At 38.3% G+C, this 22,163-nt stretch overlaps 2 protein-coding genes across 3 annotated transcripts; both read left to right on the plus strand.

Moving 5' to 3' along the window:
- The first annotated feature begins 304 nt into the window (after positions 1-304).
- LOC121629249 (retinol dehydrogenase 12-like) lies at positions 305-6,328 on the plus strand. 2 transcript variants are annotated; one of them, XM_041968885.1, is made up of 7 exons: positions 305-455; positions 704-819; positions 2,080-2,235; positions 2,323-2,427; positions 5,284-5,493; positions 5,621-5,813; positions 5,887-6,328. In XM_041968885.1, the coding sequence occupies exons 1-7, from the start codon at positions 442-444 to the stop codon at positions 5,987-5,989; spliced, it is 897 nt and encodes a 298-aa protein (XP_041824819.1). In that variant the 5' UTR covers positions 305-441; the 3' UTR covers positions 5,990-6,328. The 2 variants fall into 2 exon arrangements, with proteins under 2 accessions (XP_041824819.1, XP_041824820.1); XM_041968886.1 differs by having other exon boundaries at positions 321-455; positions 660-819.
- Positions 6,329-8,908: 2,580 nt separating this feature from the next.
- On the plus strand, positions 8,909-21,156 carry fasn2 (fatty acid synthase 2). Its single transcript, XM_041968805.1, has 5 exons — positions 8,909-8,949; positions 12,456-12,616; positions 12,712-12,918; positions 13,053-13,234; positions 15,454-21,156. The coding sequence occupies exons 1-5, from the start codon at positions 8,909-8,911 to the stop codon at positions 20,986-20,988; spliced, it is 6,126 nt and encodes a 2,041-aa protein (XP_041824739.1). The 3' UTR covers positions 20,989-21,156.
- Positions 21,157-22,163: the final 1,007 nt, after the last annotated feature.

Here is a 22,163-nt window from a genome sequence, read left to right on the forward strand (position 1 = left end):
GAAGTCATGGTTTGAAATCTGGACTGATAATCAATGCTTATTTTATTTTATTTTATTTTATTTTATTTTATTTTATTTTATTTTATTTTATTTTATTTCATTTCATTTCATTTCATTTAGATTTTTTAACCAACAAAATTTGCTTTGTCATGGTCAATTGCATTTCAATCATTAACGCAAGTCCCCCAGCCAACCGCAAATGGGCGGACCGAAACTTACACTGTAACCAATCATCGATGAGAAATACCCAGGAACTCGCATTTGATTGGCTGAGTGTCAACCCTATCAGAGATAAGTACATGGTGACACTTCCGCTTTGCCACTTTTCAATCCTCAGATGTTCTGTTGGAAGGTTGAAGTACATTTGTGGTCTGAGTTTTTCAGGTTTTTCGTGTTTTTGACATTTTTCCACAGTCGACGTGCCTGTTGGGTTAAACTAATATGCAAGCTCTAAGGTATGTTTCTTTTTTTTTGCTTTTTTTTTTGCTACGTTTGTTTGAACGTATTTTTTTATTTTTTAATTTGTTGATTTGCTGCGTAAAACTAAGTCTTTGTTAGCTAGCTTCCAAACTTTTGTGGATAAACATTTCTGTTATTACGGGCAGGCCGGAGAACAAGTTGTCATGTCTGTGCTGTTAGTGTGTTTTATTATGTTCCAGCCGTTTTGTTGATGTTGATCAGCTGAAGTTTCTTAATGTCCCAGAAATCTCTTCCGGGCTTCCTGGTCCTCTGATGTGAAGCTCGATGGCAAAACTGTGGTTATCACCGGCGCCAACACTGGTATCGGCAAAGAAACGGCCATAGACCTGGCAAAGAGAGGTAGATCCCACTGGCATTACATGGTTTATTTGTTCACGGCCTATTTTGCTGCTTTTTCTTTGTCAAGGTTGTTTTCGTCACCTTTAGATCAACTAAAAGGAGTGCAACTGTTAACAACGTTTTGGAGGCCAATTTAATGTAAACTTCATTATCTAAAGCACCTGCTGCAAATAATTTCTTTACCAAATAAATTAATACCGACTTTTTACACTGAACAAAGCCATCTGAGGAGAATTTATGTTCAGTCACAGTTACGATGGGATGTGGAAAACTGAATGCCAAATGTAAAGAAATACAGCAAATAAGTTGTTATTGATATTCTTAAACTGATCAGAAAGGGCCTGTGTTGCCACTTAAGAAGTTCCACTTTTCTTTCTTGCACAATCTGTACAAAGGGTGGATACCAAACCCATAATTTAGTTGAGCAACACATGACGTCACCTTGACCTAATCTGAAGAAGCAAGAGTCTGAGATGTGTGCATGTGAATCCCATTTTTAATGGGAAATGTTTCGTAATTTTTTTTTAATCATCATGATCAGCATTCATACAGTCGGCCTTTATTTCTGGCATGAACAGCTGACGCGAAACCAAAAGATTTTGAGGTTTGCCACAAAAGAAAGGACCTGTTGTTCAAAATCCCATCAACATTTGCAGCAGTATTAATAAGTGAAGGTCTGCTTCAGCAGAATGCGGCATGACTTTGTACGTTTAGAACAAGGCTGTAGCTTTTAGAAAGATTTCCCAGTGTTTTATGCGTCATGCTGCAGAGTGCAACCATTTTAGCCACACACCTGAAGTTGTTCATGACGCTGCTGCAAGGTTCTTAACAAAATCTTCAAAGTATTATCACCATTAATTCAGCAGCTCAACATCACATGTTTAACATTGTCCTGTTAGATTTAGGTCTAGTCATTTTTAAAGGTTTTAAATTGTCATTTCTTTAAAAATATTAAAAATTGTGATTCTCTCAAATGGCTCACTGCCATAAGATCACGCATTAAAAAAATTAGGCCGATTAAGAAAAACATAACAGCTTAAAGAATAACAAACTTAATGTGATTGTGCTTTGTATATTGGTGCTTTTCTTCTATTTAATCATGTTTTCTAAGCATAAATACACATTTGTCATCACAAGAGGGTGCTCTTTATTCATCCTCCCACTTGCTGCTTTTGATTTCCTGTTGCTACATACACATATTCTGTCTGAGAAACTGCAAACACAGTTTGTAAATCACTGCTTTTTGTTCTTTCTGTTTAGGGGCCAAGGTCATCATAGCGTGCCGAGACATGGAGAAAGCGCAGACAGCCTTAAAAGAAATTATTGAAAGCTCTGGCAACGACAATGTCGCTTGCATGAAACTTGACTTGTCAGACAGCAAATCCATCAGAGAGTTTGCCGAAGCCATCAACCGAGGTTACAGCATGTCTTCATTTAAATGCTGTTCTGTGAAAATCCCTGTAAGCCGTGGAGTTTTACCCCGTCATGCTTTTCTTTCTGCAGATGAGCCGAAACTCAACATCCTCATCAACAACGCTGGTGTGATGGTTTGTCCGTACGGGAAGACGGCAGACGGTTTTGAGATGCAGATCGGTGTAAATCACATGGGTAAATGCAGCCAATCACACATGGGCTCTCTTTGAGCCTCAGAAGCGTGACCTTTTTATTTTTCCTCTTCCTGTTTGGTAACCTGAAGACAAACTAAACAGCATTTTATGTCACCAAATAAATACATTGGGATGAAACTCCTAAAGCTGTGGTTCCCAACCTTTTTTAGCTTGGAACCCCATTTTTATATCACAAACATTCAAAACACAGACAATTTTACTTACTTTTATACCACATTTAGGCTATTTCATGTATGAAAATGTAGGTTAAAGTTGTTTTGAATTAAGTGTGGTGTATTATTTTACCTAGATGATTTGTTGTAGTATGTTTTAGTTTTTAGTTTGCATCCATGTGTAGCTGCCCAGGTGTTTTGTGTTCTCTGTAGTTCGCTTGCAGCTCCTAGATTAGCTCATACTTTTGTCTGCTTTAATTAAACTTGCAATCCAACTGAAAACATAGTTGCCTGACCAGTATAACATATCTAAGTGAGCATAAATTCAACTTCACACACAATTCTATCAAAAAGTGGCTACGGTCACTACATGCTACGAAGCTAACGTAAGTTAGCCAGCCAGATACAACAAGTGGCTGACTGCAGCTACTACAGCACTGACTCAACAATGGAAAGAGTAAACTATGTCAATCTCCAAAGTCTCCAATACTACCAGAAAAAGTCGCTAGATTTGTCGCTCGTCGCTTTTGTTAAAAAAAAGTTGTTGGAGGGGTCTGAAACTCACTAAATATAGCGACAAAGTGGCTAAGTTGGCAACACTGAGGGGGTGTGTCAATGTGTGTGTGTGTGTGTGTGTGTGTGGTGGAAGAGCCGAGGAGGAAAAGGATTTGACAAAATCATATCGTATAATTATATCATTTTCGTCTCGTCTTAGTTTATGAACTAAAATGTCCACAGATTTTAGCCCAGTTTTTTTTTTTTCGTCTCGTCTTCATTAATCCACGAACATGCCTCCTGTTTTAGGCTCAGTTATTGGTTTTTAATTGGGGTTTTTGTCTCGTTTAGTCTAGTTTTCATCTGGTGAAAAATGTGCGAAAATATTTTCGTTTAGTTTTCGTTAATAAAATTAACACTAGTGTCCAATTTAAACACTTTTCTACACTACTTAACTGTTGACATAAATGGTGTTTACCTGAAATAAAAGTCTGGTTATTCTGCTAATAGAAATAATGTTATGATAAAGTTACCACAGATTCTCCTCTTGGCTCCTTTTTTGATAACGTCATCCTCTCGAGGCCTGGCTTTTCTCTTTCTTGTCCACAATGACATACTTAAAATAAATATAAGTATCTTCACAACTACATGGGCTGTATGTTAGCTTCAAAATAAAGCTGAGACATGTGAAATTACTACAGAAGTGTCAGAATTAAGATGTATGTCACTGTGTCAGGGTGAATTCACATAGAACACAGTAGAAGATGCAAATCACTATCTCATCCTAAAAGAAAACCACATTACATCCAGAGAAAAGCAGAGGATTGCAGCTGAGTTCATCTAGGAATGAGTAAAATTATGTCTGATGCAGAAATGTGTGAAAGATGAAGCTAAAAAAGTGAACCTGAGCAGTTCTACAGATGTTTTAATAGAGGTGTTACCCAGGTTAAATATTTCTCAGGAACCCATCAGCCAGTTTTGATGATCAACGCCTCCATCGTCTTAGTTAAGGTACTCTCGTTTTGACGTGCTACATTTTAGGATTGCTGCTTCTAGTGTGTGCAGACATTAGTGCATGCATCTCATGCTGACCCCCCGCCCCCCATGGGGCTCTTATCAAGAAGAGGTTAATGTGTTCAGTTTGTGCTCCTTTTTCCTGTAGGAGATGGAGTAGTGGTCGGCCAGCCATGTAAATGATCCCCAGTAACCCAGATAAAGGGTTTGATGAATATTATCTTTGATCTCCCAAAGAAAAGAGACACATTACCCCGTCAAGCGGCAGGGCCAAGAGTGGGACCTGGAATTGGGCCAGAAGTTCATACGAAGGAAAGCCCCGTGTAAATCAACATGGCTGCAGCCCTTCCTCTGTGCCCTGTGAAAGAAGTGTAAACTCCATGAGGTTAAAATGTGGCATTACAGTTAGAAACCTATATCCACACTTGAATACACTTTACAGATTTTGAGTCGCTGTGAGGGAGGAAACAGAAGGGGTGTGTGCGTGTTAAACATTTTTGAGCTACAGTGTGTAGGTATGCTCATAATAGTTCAACTTTTTGACCATCGAGCTACTGTCAGGTTCAACCCAAGCACTTCTCATCATTTCAAGAATGTGATCCCCTCAACGAAGCACGGTGGTGGTAGTATCATGCTGTTGGGATGTTTTGTCTTTGAGCTGGGAAACTGGCCGTAAATGAGGGACTGAGAATGAAAATTCAGCACTCTGTTACAGCAGCGCTCGGGCGATTTAAGGGGAAATGTTTAAAACTGGTCCCATCAGAGCCCTGACCTCAGTCCAGCTGGGAATCTGGCAGGATTCAAACATTGTTGTAAACAATGAGAAAGAGCTGGAGCTTTGTCGGTTTGAAGAAGGGACAAAAATCTGTGTTGCTGTTGAACCTGTTGCCCATACAGGAACATATTTAGCATCTTTTAAGGTTGTTGGCTTTTTTTTGTAAATTGAATGAAGAAGTAGATATTTGGTGGGTTTTTATTTCCAAATTGTAGTAGTTGAATACTTTTTCAACATGTTGTATGTGTCATAACCAGCTGTAACGTGAGAGCATCTTTTAACCTACAATTTCATGTGTAGATTATAGGAAGGTTTAGGATGCAATGATTCTTGTAATAAACAGATTTACTTAGTTTTAAAACTCTAGAAATGAACTTGATTTTTTTTTCTTCTTCTTCAGGTCATTTCCTGTTGACGTATTTGTTGATTGACCTGATTAAAAGATCGGCTCCATCCAGGATCATTACCGTGTCTTCCATGGCTCACGCATGGGGCTCCATCAATCTGGAGGACATCAACAGCGAGAAGAGCTACAGCAAGAGTAAAGCCTACGCTCAGAGCAAGCTCGCAAACGTGCTCTTCACCCGCTCACTGGCTCAAAGACTAGAAGGTACGTCTCGCACCACATCTGCTCTGTTACAGCCGTCTTTCAGGTTAGCCTCGGGAGGAACAAGCTGTGCATTTTACTGGCTAACCTGTTGCTCAGCATTATTAATCAGATGTGTGTTTCCGTGCAGGCACAGGTGTGACGGCATACTCTCTCCATCCCGGAGTTGTTCAGACAGATTTGTGGCGTCATCTGAGCAGCCCTGAGCAGATCTTTATGAAGATAGCCAGTCCTTTCACCAAAAACTCCATCCAGGGAGCTCAGACCACAATTTACTGCGCCGTGGAACCGTCACTAGTGAACCAGAGCGGTGGATACTACAGGTACTGGTTTGAAGTATGTAAACGGGGATGACATGGCAGTGACTGACCCAGTTTAACTCTTCTTTGCTTCCAGTGACTGCGCTCCTGCCAAGTGCTGTAATGCAGGAAAAGATGACGACCTGGCACAGAAGCTGTGGGAGCTGAGCTGCCGTATGCTCTCCATATCATGGGAATAAGGAAGCATGGACGGAAAAGAACGGAAAGGAGCGCCTTTCTCAGTCGATGCCGTTATCTTACTAACCAGCAGAGTCTTACGTCACAACACTACCTGCCAGGAAATGATGGTCTTAATATAAATGTCCTACGTGTTCTTCCAGCACTTCTTTGTTTGCAAAGAGTGTCTTACATTCTCAGTATTTCTGACAAGATATAAGAAGTTTTAAATAACTTTATGTTCGTTTTAATAAAAACTTTTAATGTTTATTTGGATACAGTTAAACATTTTAATGAGTTTGACTACTCTGATTTTACTGTACCTGTACTGTACTAATAATAAACTCTTCTGTATTTTTTCATCTCTTTGATATTTGACTTGTGTTGATTTAACTAAACTATATGTGTAGGTAACAAAAAAATGTAGATAATGGGACGGAAAGCAAAGACAAAACGATCAGACAGGTGATGCATTCAGGGGTCATCAGGAGTTTAGACTTTCAGATCCGGAATACTTCCGGATGACATTTCAGTTTTTTTTTAACCTTGAAAGATGTCAGTTTGTTATTAAACAGATGCAGCTAAATGTTCTGTTAAACACAAGTTTATAACCACATAATGTGGAAAACGTGAAGGGCTCTGAGCTAAAAGTCTAATTTCATATTGTTTGCAAATCAAAGGAGAAAAATAGAAATAAAGTAAGCATTTAGAATATCAACGCAGAATAAATAAAATTAGATTCTCAAGATTTTGAACCACAAAAGCTGTTGAAAGCATTATTTTTGGGTTTGTTTGGCACAGCGTTGTCATCCAGAGGAAAACAAGACATCCTAAATCTAAAAGCATTGTTTACTTTATTTAGTGCTTTCATTTGATTATATTTGAGTGGTTGTGTAGAGGTGTGGAAAACATAAAATGTGATATACAAAATATAAACAATGCAGGAAAGTGTGATTGGATGAATAATGCAGGATTTAGAGATCACGCAAATGAACTATTAAAAATACAAGGATTCAAGGAAACTTTATTATCCCGTGAGGGCAATTTGTTGTACAGCCAGCAGTAAAAACAATCAGTCACAAACACACAAATAACATATTTAAAAGCACTAATTAAAAAAAAATTAAAACAAGCTCTAGTTTCCAGACTTGATTCAGTTTAAATCAGTGCAAATAGTATTTAAAGCAATCAATCATTTTCTTCCAAATAAAATAAAGAGAGGAGGAATAAAATCTAAGAAAAAACTGAATTTAAAAATGCAGTTTGTCAGATTGACTCAAATAACTTAAGTTTTTAGTGGTGGGTAAAACAAAATACAAAAATAAACTAGTTCAAAAGAAGATGGAAACCACTTGTTTTAAATAAATACAAGCTTGAAGAAGAACAGGACGGTGGAGTCAGAGCTTAAATGGTGTTTGTTTCTTTGTTTTTGGATAAACTGTGTAAGAAAGGGTAATGATATTGTTAAAATGTGTGGTGTAATATTAATGGGAACATATACATTTTTACTTTGCCCAGCCTTTTTTAAACATGACAAGAAGGAAATGTAAATGTGTAAATTCTGAAATAAATTATTAAATACAATCAGAGCAGAACAGCAACACGATTTTGCATGTTTTTATTTTGGGAATGGCATCTGTTACGGCTGGCTCACCAAACCACCAAAGAGAATGAGATTCAACAGAATGTAACATCCAGACTTTAATTTGCTTTCAGGAAACTCAGCACACCTGCAGGTTTTTCTCTCCTGAAGGTACAGCTGTGTATTATTAGACTGTCTTTGTGATTTTGATGAGGGTCAAAGAACAATTTCAGAATTCTGGGCTTTTTCATGGAGCTCATAAATTTATTCTTTAATTCAATCCCCATGTGATGATAGTAACAGTCGGAACGTATCATTAGTAACACTAGCCCTCATTTAGCGTCTGATAGAGGGAAGGTTACAGAGGAACAAAGACAACCAGAAAAGCTTCAGTAGAACTACCTGTGAAGCTGATTGATGATAGAAGTAAAATAAGTCAAATTAAAATGACGATCAGTAAAAACAATGTCTAGTTCACACTGCTTAACACGTGATTCAATAACTTTATTCAAGAAAATTATTATTTGACTTCCTGAGTTATAGTTGACTGAGGCAAATTTTACAAGCTGAATTTGGGAAAAATATAATTATTTTTTTGTATTTCTTATATACGGATAATCACATTTTATTCTTAGTTGTTATTGATGCATCCAAACAACAGCTTTGCATACAGTGATGCTGCAGTCTTGCTCTGTATGTTGTAAAGACGTCTGAGGATGACTGCCATCAGAAATTCTCCATTTACACGTTTTTGCTGCTTTGCATGGAGTCTTTCATTATTTGTCTGAACCTAAAACATATCTAATCAAAACCATAAAATTAAGGTTAAAGGTGTTTACTGGAGTAATGATAACAACTCCTTAATAATAATGAGCCTGTTAATGGTAGTTACTTAGAGTAAATCAATTCAGTCATGAATGTTAAATTATAATGAATAATTAATTTATGTCAAAACTGCATTGAGCTTCCATGCAACCAGAACTAAAGTCACCTGTTGTATAACGTATTGATTAAACTTGGTCTTATCATTTGGCACCTGAAATGTGTGCACTGAAGTCCTTCATCTCCATAGCAACATATACAATCAATCATTAATGTTTCATAATGAAAAGAAGCTGGCCAAAAGAGTCTGGTATCAGTGTAAGTCTGGCACTGATACCATCACTGAGGGAAGCACATGGACGGATGTAAGGATGCACTGGTGCATCGCTAAACTGCACTAATCACACAGTTTGGACCCGAGTTAAGACACAAGTGGAGGTAAAATGGTGCTCTCACTTTTTCTTTTGGTGTGACGATGTCTGGAAATGAGACTGACCCAATGCTGCACTGAAGAGTTATGATTTCTGTATCTGTCAGAATGTTAGAGGCAGATGAAGGAATCGCGGTGGTGGGGATCGGGTGCAACTTTCCAGGAGGTATGCAGAAGTTAAGAGCTTGTTTTGGTTTGGTTTGGGCTTCAAACGTCTCTAAGCAGATAATTCAACTGTATGTGTGTGTGTCTGTGTGTGTGTGTGAGAGAGAGATTTATTTTAAAAGTTGTAAAAGTACTCAGGTTGAGGCTTTTGAGGACTAGTTTTGAAAATAAGAAAATCAGATGCTGTACTTAAGTACAACACTTTTTCATTTCTGTTTTTGCTCAGAATTTCCACATTATGTGACTTTATGCTTGAGCTCAGTTACATTTCAGAGAGCAGTAATGTTTTCTATTACTGTCCTTCACTACATTTATTTGGCAGCATTATACAAATTTTATGAAATGAGTTTCAGGCGTCTTCCCTAAAAACAGCAGTCATCAAGCGTGTACTGAAAAAAAAACCTAGATTTGCACTCATGAGCAGCTACAGGCCGATATCAAACGCCCACTTTCTTAATAAGATTATAGAAAAAGCTGTCTTCCAGCAGCTACGCAACATCCTGATTAACTAAAATAATAACTGTATAAATTATTATACATTATAAATAATAAATAACTGTTCTGATGTCTACCAGTCTGATTTTCAGCCACACCACAGCACTGAGATGTTCTAGTTAAGGTCTTAAAAGACATCCCCTTGTTAGCGGAAACATTTCAGTCCTGGTACTACTGGATCTCAGTGCTATATTTGACATGGTCAACCAGAACAGACTTTCTGGCACTGCAACTAATTGGTTTGAGTCCTGTTTAAAGACAGGGACTACATTGTGTCTATAGGTAACTATAAATCTGAGCGAACTGAAATAACCTGTGGAGTTCCCCAAGGCTCCATCCTGGGACCACTGCTGTTCAACATCTATGGAAAACAAATAAACATGTTACCACAGTTATGCTGATGACACACACATCTACATAACCATCTCACCAGGGGACTACAGTCCGATCCAGACTCTGATCAACTGCATTGATCAGAGTCTGGATCAGATGTGCCAGAACTTCCTTCAGTTAAATGAAGACAAAACTGAAATAATAATTTTTGGAGCCAATGGAAGAAAGATTAAAAGTCAGTTCTCAGCTTCAAACATCAAAGTTCAAAACTAGCAACTAAGTCAGTTGTAAAGTTGGCCTAATATCACTGAAGAACATCTGGAGGATTAAAGGACTGATGACTCAGCAGGATTTAGAAAAACTGGTCTACATTTATCTTTAGTAGACTGGACTGCTGTAATGCTGTCCTCACAGGTCTCCCTAAAAAGTCCATCAGACAGCTGCAGTTAGTCCAGAACGCTGCTGCTCCAGTCCTCGCTAAGACCAGCAAAGTAGATCCTACAACTCCAGTCTTCACTAAGACCAGGAAAGGAGATCCTAAAACTCCAGTCCTCAGATCTTTACACTGGCTTCCTGCTGTTAGTTTACAAAGACCTGAATGGTTTAGATACCAGAATCCATTCAGAACCTTCTGGTTGGTTATGAAACAACCAGCTCCCTCAGGTCATCAGGGTCAGGTCTACTTTCTGTTCCAAGAGTCAGAACTAAATGTGGAGAGGCAGCATTCAGCGTTTTATGCTCCTCACATGTGGAACAAACACCCAGAAAACTGCAGGTCTGCTGACTCAGCAGATTTACATCAGAGTTAAAAACTTTTCTATTTGCTGCCTTTGATCAGAACACCTGTTTTCTTGCATTTTATCTTATTTTATTTGAGCTTTTTCTGATTTTATTTAATTTATTTTATTTCAGTTTAAAGTTTGTTTTAATGTACTTTTTAATGCTTCCTGCTCCCCGCTGTGATGGATTCAATGTTTTATTAAAGCACCTTGAACTGTCTTGTACATGAAATGTCCTATAAAATAAACTTGTCTTGCCTTAAGATTCAACCAAATGTTTTTAAGTTTTACCGTTTGACAAAAAGCAACATTAGATATGTTTTAGTTTTTAATAGCCCCATTAAATAGTCATTTTTCTAACCAATTGAATAGTCTCACATGTAGGTTTAAATAAATGTATTTATTTTTCTTTTATTTATGGCACAAGTACAGTGGCTGGGAAGTGCAAAACAATATTACATCGAGTGAAACATTTTGCATTGTTGCTTTGCACATTTACATCATAGAAACCATGTTTTTACATTTACAATGCTGAACCTCTTTCACCAACGACTAAACAACTTCACATTTCAGAAAAAAACGTGAAACACTTTTACAATCCTTCAATCAAACTTAGTCTGCAACTGCAAAACATTTTTACAAAGTTCTGAATACATTACTAAAACACTTTTACCAACAACAAAGCAGCTTTACATTGGCGTGAAACACTTTTATAAGTTCAGGAAACCTCAAATTAAAAAATTCAAATTTTAAGAAAAAGTTAAAAAATCTAAAAGCAGATTTGTGCATCAAAATTGTATTTCTCTTCATCTCTCTTCCAGTAATCCTCCTGTTACTCGTATTTATTTTATTCATTATGCAAGACTTTAATTTAAATCAAGAATAAATAATTCTTTGACTACTAATACTTCATTAACAGGAGAAGGGCTTGAAAATTTCTGGAAGGTTCTGCTGGATGGAAAAAACTGTAGCGTGCCAATTCCCAAAGAGAGATTTGATTTGGCGAGCTGGTATGACCCCGATGACACCAAAGCGGGTAAATCCTGCACAGCCAAGGCCGCTCTCATTGATGGGTATGTGTTTAAATCTTATCTCACGGCCTACGTAGATGTGTTTGCTTTTATGTTTTGTTAATATCTGTATAAAATGTATTTAAAGCTGGAAATTCTCCTCTGTGATAAAGTGGTATTATTTCTGCATATCTATGTATTGTATATCTAAATAAAAATAGGCCTCAGGTGTGATTATTTCTTTGTAGCCTTTCCTTTGATGGATTATTGATTCTTAAAGATTTTATACTCATGATGAAATGAGTATATCTCTGCCAACCACTAGGTCTATGCATTAATGTTTTTAATGTAATTAACGCATACACGGCACGACAAGCTCCATACATCCATCATTTCTGTTAGGAAGGCGGGACGTGGAGAGGCGAGATGGTAAAGATGAGCTAAACTTTTCCCATCTTCTTTTGTAAACTAATCCTACACCAACATGACTGTTCTAGAGGATCTCTGCTCGTCTCTGTTTGTGCAGCAGCTGCTTCCTCCTCTCTTCTCATGTTGCTCCATGAATCATAACAGCTTTCGATGATCCGCTGATCGGCTTTCTCTTGTTGCTTTTGTTGAATGAGGAAAACTAGAGGTTCATGGTTCACACGTCACATATTTACCCCAAAGTGTTGTTGTTGGCAGGACCTTCTCTAACACAGTAGCTGGCTGGAGGTAGACAGGGTTTATACTTAAATATATATATAAAGTTTGAATGCGCCTGGTGATACACGTTTGGATTATTTTCTTTACAGTGGATGCCCAACATTAATGCAAAATAACTGGAACATTTAGTTAATTGTGACTGACTGAATGAATTTTGAACACTTGCAGGTTTAATGAATTTGACCATAGGTTTTTTGGCATCAGCGACAGTGAAGTGGAACAAATGGATCCTCAACAAAAGCAGCTCCTTCAGTGTGTTTATAGGGCTCTAGAAAATGCTGGAATTCCTATGGAGAAAGCCAGCGGGACAAGGACAGGAGTATATTTTGGTAAGACAGAAGCCAATCTATACCCAATCTTACACCTGTTGAGATGTTAAATTGGTAGCTCTTCAGTATGACCCTCATGTTTGCTGTGATCACAGGGATAATGAACAGAGATTATGAGACCAATGCTGCACACGTGCACCCAAGTGTGATAAACCACTGGACCGGCACAGGGCTCGCCATGAGCATTGCAGCAAACAGAGTCTCCTACATCTTCAACTTCACTGGGCCCTCACTGTCTATAGACTGTGCCTGCTCATCATCCCTGGTGGCTCTTCATCTTGCCTGCCAATCCATTAAACAAGGTCTGTACAGCATTTTTAATTCATCCACTAGTAGAGCACCAACCAAAGGTACAGGTGGAAAGCCAGCCTTCTGTTTTATTTACAACCTGGCTTTAAAATGTTATTGGGTGTGATAAGTATGTTTTATCTGTCAGGTGATTGTGACATGGCTGTTTGTGGAGGGGTCAACTGCATCATTGAGCCAAGAGTGTTTGTAGCGCTCAGTAAGGCCAAGATGATCTCACCTGAGGGGACCAGCAAGCCTTTTTCCAGCAGAGCAGATGGATATGGAAGAGGGGAAGGCTGTGGGGTTGTTCTCCTGAAACCGCTTAAAAAGGTCAGAGAGGAATAAAATCATCATCATTAATAATTTCTCTGATGTTTTATATTATTTAACAATATCAGGTTTGTAATAACCTCATTGTTTAATTATGTCACATATTAAAAGGAAAGTTTTTGTCTTTTTAAATGTAAAAACTTTAAATTTATTGGGAATTAAATTAATAAGCAGGACTAAATTCTTTGTACATTTTCCAAAATGCCAATACAAACCTGTCTACAGGTGTGTCTGCAAACAACAAGCTGATCGGCTGTTTCTTTTTATATTGGCTGAATTACTTAATTTGTTTTATTTTGTTTGCTTTTATTATGTTTCTTAACTGAGACTGTCTCTTGTTTGTGTGCTGGTGCTTTTCCTGTCCAGGACCCCCTTGAAAATAAGAGAATGAGCTAAATTTTCAACAAAATATTGTAATATGTAAATGAGTTGTAAAAGATAGATATAAAGACAAACTGTGGAGAACCAAAGGTCTGCAAAAAGCCTGCAATCAGAAAAGTTTTTATACAAAAAGCTTCTGAAGCTGAGAATAAATATAAAACTTATAAAAAATTAACTAATATGTTTTTTGAGGCACACTAAAGAAATGTATTATAATGATTTACTGGGAAAAAATAAAATTAATATGAACAACACATGGAAGGCGCTAAATGAAATGATAAAAAAGAATAAAAACTGTAGAACCCATCTTATTTGTATTGTGATAATGAAACAGTTTGTGATAAAAACATTATTGCCCAGAGATTTAATGGATATTTTGTTGATAAAGTATAAAAATAAAGCTAAATCCATTGAAACTAATCAAATGAAATCACTGGCATTGTACATAAATTGCAAATTATCCTTGGCTAATGTTATGGTTATGTTATGTTATGTTATGTTATGGTGTGACACATGTTTATTGTATACACTTGTCCCTATCAAACTAACAAATAAATAAATAAATTCAAAAACAAAAAGTCACCTGACTGGAACAGTCTCACCTTGTCTTTGGTTACAAGCAGCTACACCCTTTTCTTACATCTGTAATTTGTCCCTGATGGCTGGAAACTTCCTTTACAAATGAAAATAGTCAAAGTGATTTTTCTGTATAAGTCTGGTGATAAACATGTTCTGCACAACTACAGACCAGTTTCACTTTTGCCTTGGAAAAGTATTTGTTAAATATCTTAATTGCACAATATTATTTGTAACCAACAAGGTTTCAGGAAAAAACCAAAACACTTCACTGGCACTGATGGATAAAATCGAAGAAATGACTGATGCTAATGAAAAAAGGTTACATGTGGGGTACCACAGGAAAAACTAAATGCATTATCTTTATAAATCATATAACAAATAATAATAGAAAATCCAAAATAAATGACATTGCCATAGAAACTGTTCTTGAAGCCAAATTCTCAGGAGTTATTGTTGATAATAAACTAACTGGAAACGTCACATAAACTATAATAAAAAAAAAAGCCTAAAACTATTGCATTGTTGAATGAAACGGAAGACTTTTTATGTCTAAAAATCATTGTTTACGTTATATCATTCATTAATTGTACCTTACATGACATACTGTTTTGAGGTTTGGGGAAAAACGTATAAAAATATTTCAAATTCAAATTAAACATTTTTATTGCAAGAGAAAGTCATTAGAATATCAACTTATAAACCTAAACAACAGATCCATTATTTGTTCAATTCATAGATCATAGATTAATCCAAATTTTGTACAAAGCTAAGAACAAACAATTACCTTCCAATATCCAGAAGCAATCCAGAATGAGAGAGAAATATGCTCAGCGAGGTCATTTAAATTTTGAAAAACCCCATGGTAAGAACAGATATTAAATGTCACTGCGTTTCTGTTACGGGAGTAAAACTCTGGAATGATTGTGCTAAAAATATTTTAAAACTGCGATTCTCCGAAAATTGTTCTTTACACTGATGCATGAGACACATCAAAAAGTTATTAAACTGACTTTGGTGTAAATTTTTCTTGTAAAATATTTATCTAATCTAATTTTGCTTTATGTGTTTATCATCTTCTAACTAACAAACCATTTAAGAATAAAAAGAGGTCTGTGATCTCAGTGGGACTCTCTTGTTTAAAGTTTTACTAAATAAATATAATAAAAATGGATTAATAAAAGATCTGGAAATTAGGGTAAATGGGATTTTCTTTTAACATTTTCTTTTGTAACTGTTGCTTTATTCCTTTTCATTTACAGGCTCTTCAAGATCACAACCACATCTGGGGCATCATTAGTAAAACTGCAGTCAACCAAGATGGACACTCAGTCACTCCGATTACAAAACCCTCCAGGACACAACAAGAGGAGCTGCTGCGCAGAATCTACTCAGACTCTGACATCGCAAATGTCCAGTACATAGAGGCTCACGGGACTGGAACCCCAGTTGGAGACCTAACAGAGGCTGAAAGCATCGCCAGTGTCATTGCAAAAGCCAGAGCTCCCAGCTCAGGGACACTATGGATCGGCTCTGTGAAGAGCAACATCGGACACACAGAATCAGCTGCTGGAGTGGCCGGGCTCATTAAGGTTCTGCTAATGATGAAGCATGAGACCATCGTTCCTTCAGGTTTCTACTCTGATGACTCCTCCAGTGTCAATGCCAAAGACTTGAACATGAAAATTCCAAAGGAATCAGAAAAATGGGAATCCTCCAGGGTAAGAGTTGCAGGGGTGAACAACTTTGGCTTTGGAGGAACAAATGCACATGCCATTGTCACACAACACTTACACTCATGTGTTGAGCACAAGAGCAATGAGAAGCAAGAAAAATATTTTGTCTTGTCTGCAAATTCCGAGAAATCTCTAACTATGATGACGGAGGACACCATTAAACAGCTAGAGGCAGTTAAAGAAGTTGATCTAGATTCTTTAGTGTACACATCAGCTTGTAGAAGAAGTCACCAAAAACATAGATACAGAAGGGCCATTGTGGTATCGTCTCCAGATGAGCTAATAGAGAAGCTGAGAACTAGTGCAAGGAAAAAAGTTCCTTCAGCTACCTCAGATCCTAGATTGGTGTTTGTCTTCTGTGGAAATGGAGTCACTTACCACGGCATGTGCAAGCAGTTGCTGAAAAACGAGCCTGTATTCAGAGAAAAGATCACAGAGATTGGGAAACTCTTCCAAACCTTCAGCACTATGAACATCCTGGAAACCCTTGAGAGGGAGTCAGAAAGCAGTGACTTCAAAAACCCAGATGTTGTCCAGCCACTTCTCTTTGCAATCCAGGTGGGGATTACAGCCCTTCTCAGGCACTGGGGTGTCAAACCAGATGTTATGCTTGGACATTCTGTTGGAGAAGTTGCAGCTGCTCACTGTTCTGGCCTCTTGTCTCTTAAAGATGCTGTGAAAGTCATATATTTCCGCAGCACCCTACAAAACAAAGTCACTGGTGGGAAGATGCTTGTGATCAGCAATATGGCTGTATCAGAGGTAACTTCTCTTCTCCCTTCATATTCTGGGAAACTTTGCCTTGCTGCTTTCAACAGCCCACAGTCCTGCACCCTTTCGGGTGATGCAGATGCAATTGATAGCTTCCACGAGAAGCTTAGTAACTCAGCTAACAGTCAGAATCTGTTCCTCCGTGTGCTGGACGTCCCTGCAGCGTATCACAGCCACATGATGGACCCAATCCTGCCAGAAATCAAAGAGACAATTGGTGAACTAACGGAGAATGACCTCAACACAGAGTTGTTCTCCACAGTTACAGGCATGGAAGTCCAGCGGGGAGATTTCCGCTCAGGTGAATACTGGGCGAGAAACCTCCGAGAGCCAGTTGCTTTTGAGCAGGCATTGAGGTTGGCAGCTAAAAGAAAGAGAACAGTCTTGGTGGAGATAGGGCCAAGAAGGGTGCTACAGAGAAATATCATGGAAACTCTGGGAAACAACACAGCTGTTCTTGCCTCAGTGGAACCACAGAAAGATCATGAATCAATCTTGTCTGTTGTTTCCAAGCTGTTTGAACTGGGTGTTGAGGTGGATTGGAACACCTTCTACCGAGGTTATGAGACAATACCACAACCTTATCCAAGATACCAGTTCGACTGTGCCAATAGAGATGTTATCATTGTAGCAGCACAGAATAACAAGGCAAGCAGTCACCCTGTGCTGTGTCAGACAGGACATGAAAGCAACATTTTCAGCTGTGATCTCATGTCTGACTCTACTTTCTTCTTGAAAGAGCACAAGCATAACAATATTCCCATCATCCCTGGCTCCTTCTATCCTGAGCTAGGTTTAGCTGCTTTCCTGGCCAGCACTAAACCAAAAGTTCCCGTCAACTCGCTGCAGCTCAGTCTTCATTTTCAGAGTCTGTTTGTTTTAACGCAGAACTCACCAGAGATGAAGGTTCAACTCGAACAAAAAGAAAAAGAAACTAGTTTCACTGTGCTCTCCTCGTCTGCGGTGTACGCATCAGGCTCTGTGGTTTTAAAGAAGGATAGACTGATCGAGGAGCAGTACATTTCCCTAAGCTCCGTCTACAAACGATGCACATCTGTGGTGAGCTTTCAGGAGTTTTACAGCTATCTCTCTCAAGGAGGCTTCCAATATGGAGATGTCTTTATGAATAAGGCAGACGTGTACTATGGGGAAGACCTGAAGGAGGCTTTTGCAGCTGTTTCAGTTCCAGAAGAGGTGCAATCTCAGCTGCACGACTATAACATTCATCCTGTTGTTTTAGATTATCTGATGCAGCTTCTTCCTGTTACAGTAGAACATATCTTTGCTGGCAGGCCAGGATTTCCAGCCAGAATAGGAAGTCTGACAGTGTTTGAACCCTTGCAGAATGAGATGATTGTCTATGTGAGGGCAATGGATGTGGGAGTGGATCACTTTGAGGTATGTGGCTGCTTTGCAGATAAGGAAGGCAGAGTGTTAGTTGAGGTTAAGCATGTCATAATTAGGTACCTTGGGAGTCGCTCTCGTGTGGTTGAGGAGTACTTCTACCATAATGCTTTCAACGTCGTTGATGAAGGCTCCAGTTCTTCTCCTCCTCCAAAAGCTTTGGTCTTCTCAGACCATTTGGGGATCTCTCAAGGTCTGGAACAACATTTAGATCCAAACTCCCAATATGTGCCCTTCACACATGCAAAAGATATCTTAAACTGTGGGATTCTTTCTCTCTTGGCAAGTCTCAATATTGCAGATATTGAGAAAAACTTCAATGAAGTGTTGTTTTTGTGGGGCAAAGAAGACCTCACATTACTGCCAGCTGATGTCGTCCTGCAGAATTTAACGAACTGCTGTGAGATTTTCCGCCAAATTGTCCTTGAGCTGAAGCGGATTCACTTCCCCAAAGCGATCAGAGCAGTAACCTACCGTTCATCGGATATCACTCTAGATCGCATAAGTCCAGGTTTTGCTCTTGCTGGTATGACAAGATCATTTGCTGCAGAGATACCAGATCTTTCTTTTCAGCTGATTGACATAAACACTGTCTCTTCTAAGAACATTGCAGCTCTGTCTGAGGTCCTGAGATCATATCCTTGCAGCAAGTACCCAGAGTTGGTGGTGAAGGATGGGCTGATCTTGAAACCCTCCATTGTCCGCACCCCATTGGAAATCACTGACCATACAGAGAGGAGTTACACCTCTGCAACATCCAAGCCTTGCATCTTTCAGACAGCTGATGCACATAAGATGTCTCATCTGAGTGCCATTCTCTTTGACCAAGAAGCTGATCAGATCAGCGACACATCTGTTGAAATTCAACCCAGTAAGTTGTGTGTTCATTCATCCGATTACTTCCCTGTCAGCGCTTCACATCTAAAATTCGGTCAGACGTTGTACTGGACCAAACACTCATCTCAGTTGCACAAGTTGCTCGCTCTTGACTTCAGCGGTACCATCACAGCAGTTGGAAAAGATGTGAGGAAACTGAAAGTGGGGGACCATGTTGCTTCTTGTTATCCTGTGGCTGGGGCTAGTAAGGTTAGAATTCCAGAGGACGTGTGCTACAGCACAAAGAGGTTCTCATTCCTCATAAAAACACCCTGCGTTTCTTTCTTTGTGCTTGCATGGGAGATCCTGCATCGAGCCTTGCCCAGATCCAAACAGAATTTAGGGATCATGTGCTCAGTGCCTGACTCAGCTCTGGTGAAAGTCTTGGCTCAGACAGCTTACAAATCAGGCTGGAATGTGATTGTTAGTACAAAATGCAATGGCTCCTTTGCTTGTCAGGTGGATGCATTTGTCATCCTTCCACCGTTTGATGAGTTGTTGACTGTTAAAATTAGCAACTTTCCAGGTGTCAAGCATGTTGTGGTCATCTGTGGATCTCAGATGCAAGGTTTGCTTACACAGGAAGTGTTCCAGAGTGTAAATGAAAGTGTTCATGTACAGATAATTCAGATGCAGGTCATTTTGCAAAAAGGACACCTGAGAGCACGCAGGCCGCACATTTACCACTGGATGAAGTCTCTGAACCTGAGCAGGAGGTTTTCAGTTGAAAGCTTCACTTTTCAGAATATTAAATCTGAAATCAAGAGCTTTCATTCAGAGAAACCACTGTCATATTTCAGCTCAAAGAAGCTGGCTATGGTTGCTCTGGAAAGAGACGCAAGTGGTTCGTGGTCTGACATCCCTCTGCTGCCAACAAGAAAACAGCTGTTCAGAAAGAGAGCAGTATATATAGTTGCAGGGGGTCTCTCTGGCCTGGGCTTTGAAACGGTCAAGTTTATATCACAAAGAGGTGGTGAATACATCATCATTCTCTCCAGAAACAGACCCACACCTGATGTGCAGCAAAAAATCAACAACCTGGAGAAACAGTGTGGAAACAGCATCACAAGCATGGAGTGTGACGTATCTGTGTCTGAGCATGTGAATAAGGTCCTCTCCGTCATCAAGCAGGGGTTTCCTGGTTGTCCAGTCAGAGGAGTGTTTCACAGTGCGGTTGTCTTGCATGATGGTCTGATTGAGACCCTCGACAAATCTCTTTATGAGAAAGTTTTCAAACCCAAAGTAAATGGAGTGTTGAATTTGCACCATGCAACACAGAACTGTCCGCTAGACTACTTTGTGTGTTACTCCTCCATCTCAGCTTTTCTGGGAAACGCATCACAAACCAACTATGCAGCAGCTAACTCTTTCGTTGATTTGTTCTGTCAGTACAGGCGCAAACTGGGGCTGTCTGGACAGTCTATCAACTGGGGGGCTCTGAATCTTGGCCTCCTGTTGGACAAACAGCCCCTCCAGCGCTTTCTAGAAGCAAAGGGGATGATGGTGTTAGATGTAGCTGAGATTCATCAAAGCTTAGAGTATTGTCTCGTGCTTAACAGATCCCAACAAGCTGTTTGCAGGTTTCACTTCAGAAACATCAGGTACAACATCCTCTCCCAAAACAAGGCCTTGACCATACGACTCTTCGAGTTAGTCAGTGAGGCCTTCCAGAAATCCAGAGAGGCAGATTCTCAGACTAAACACGTCAGCTCCATCTCACCCAGTGAATATGTTGCCTCTCTGCTCAGTGAGACGACTGGCATGGACCAGCGTGAACTGAGAGAGGAGTCACCTCTTTCATCCTTAGGCATTGACTCCATGCAGGCCATGACTCTGCAGAATCTGATCTTTCAGGAAAGAGGCGTGAATGTGCCTTTGGTGAAACTGTTGGATCCTAATGCCACGCTATCAACGGTGGCGACTCTTTTAAGTGAAGGAGCTGAAGGGCGAGATTTCACCGACGAGTTCCCTCAAGGTGAAGATATGGCGGATGTTTCTACCAGACTGTAAACACACGTTTTAAATAAAGTATTTGAATTAATGACACTTGTTTATGTTGTAATTTACACTCTTAAATATGTTTTTTGTTAAATTAAATACAGCTGTGGAGCATTTTTATGGCCATCTTACATATGTACTCATTATTTTTATTTAATTTTGGGAGCTAAATTTGATTTATAATTGCACTTGAAGCTATTAATAAATTAATTAAATCTTTCATCATTTATAAAAATAAGCTCTTTTTTGTTAGGTTCCATTAAATTTCAATAAATATTCTTTACTATGTCACTGTGTTTTGTCTATTAATCTAATATTATCTGCTGGTTTTGCATTGATCCATCTATCACATGTCATGATCACTTCTTATCACTTTTAATAATTTTGACTGATTAACGCCTTTATGATGTCAATGATGGAAAAATCTGATGCAGTATTCTGGCATGTCCTTTAAAATCCTGACAAATAGTGGCCACGCTATACTACCCTTGCAAAACCTGCTCTAAAATATTATAATTTTATATTGGTTTCCTGCTTAAATTAGTCCATATTTAATATACATATAGAAAGAATTGATTTGGGTGTTTTTAACCCTTCAGTGGACGTTATGTTTAAAAACTCCACATTTTCTTTGTTTGAGGAAAAAAAACATTTGAAGTAGAATGTGATGATTATTATTATTAGGACTTGAGATGAATCAATGATTGGCAGCAACATTGATTTCCATGTGTTAATACCTTTTCTACACTCTGTTTCTTATAAAAACTCAATCATTTGATCCTAAGGCCTATCTTGTGTCCTTCTCCAAAAATATTGTATATTATTTTACATGATGCACTTTAAATGAATGTGTCTTTTCAAATACCTTCAGCCTGAAATAAACGTATCACAAAATAATTCGATTTTAGAGGTTTTAAACCTTTAACAGTCATTATGCTTACAAAACCATTTTTAAGGGGTAAAAATATATATATATATATATATATATTTATTTATATATATATATATATATATATATATATATATATATATATATATATATATATATATATATATATATATATATATATAAATAAAACTAAATAATTTCCATAAAATACATTTGAAGTAGTATTTGCTAATTATTATTATTATTAAAATCAGAAATACATGAAGATTCATTTTCAAACTGTTTTATTCTCTGATGA

Source organism: Melanotaenia boesemani, chromosome 18, assembly GCF_017639745.1.
Source record: "Melanotaenia boesemani isolate fMelBoe1 chromosome 18, fMelBoe1.pri, whole genome shotgun sequence".
In the NCBI taxonomy this organism is placed as follows: domain Eukaryota; kingdom Metazoa; phylum Chordata; class Actinopteri; order Atheriniformes; family Melanotaeniidae; genus Melanotaenia; species Melanotaenia boesemani.

Excerpts from the sequence above, each read along its gene's own strand:
- fasn2 (XM_041968805.1), top strand. The coding sequence starts at position 8,909 with ATGTTAGAGGCAGATGAAGGAATCGCGGTGGTGGGGATCGG. Across the intron at positions 8,950-12,455 it reads ATCGCGGTGGTGGGGATCGG|GTTTAATGAATTTGACCATA; the intron begins GTGCAACTTTCC and ends GAACACTTGCAG. Across the intron at positions 13,235-15,453 it reads TCCTGAAACCGCTTAAAAAG|GCTCTTCAAGATCACAACCA; the intron begins GTCAGAGAGGAA and ends TTTCATTTACAG.
- LOC121629249 (XM_041968885.1), top strand. Across the intron at positions 820-2,079 it reads CATAGACCTGGCAAAGAGAG|GGGCCAAGGTCATCATAGCG; the intron begins GTAGATCCCACT and ends CTTTCTGTTTAG. Across the intron at positions 2,428-5,283 it reads GATCGGTGTAAATCACATGG|GTCATTTCCTGTTGACGTAT; the intron begins GTAAATGCAGCC and ends CTTCTTCTTCAG.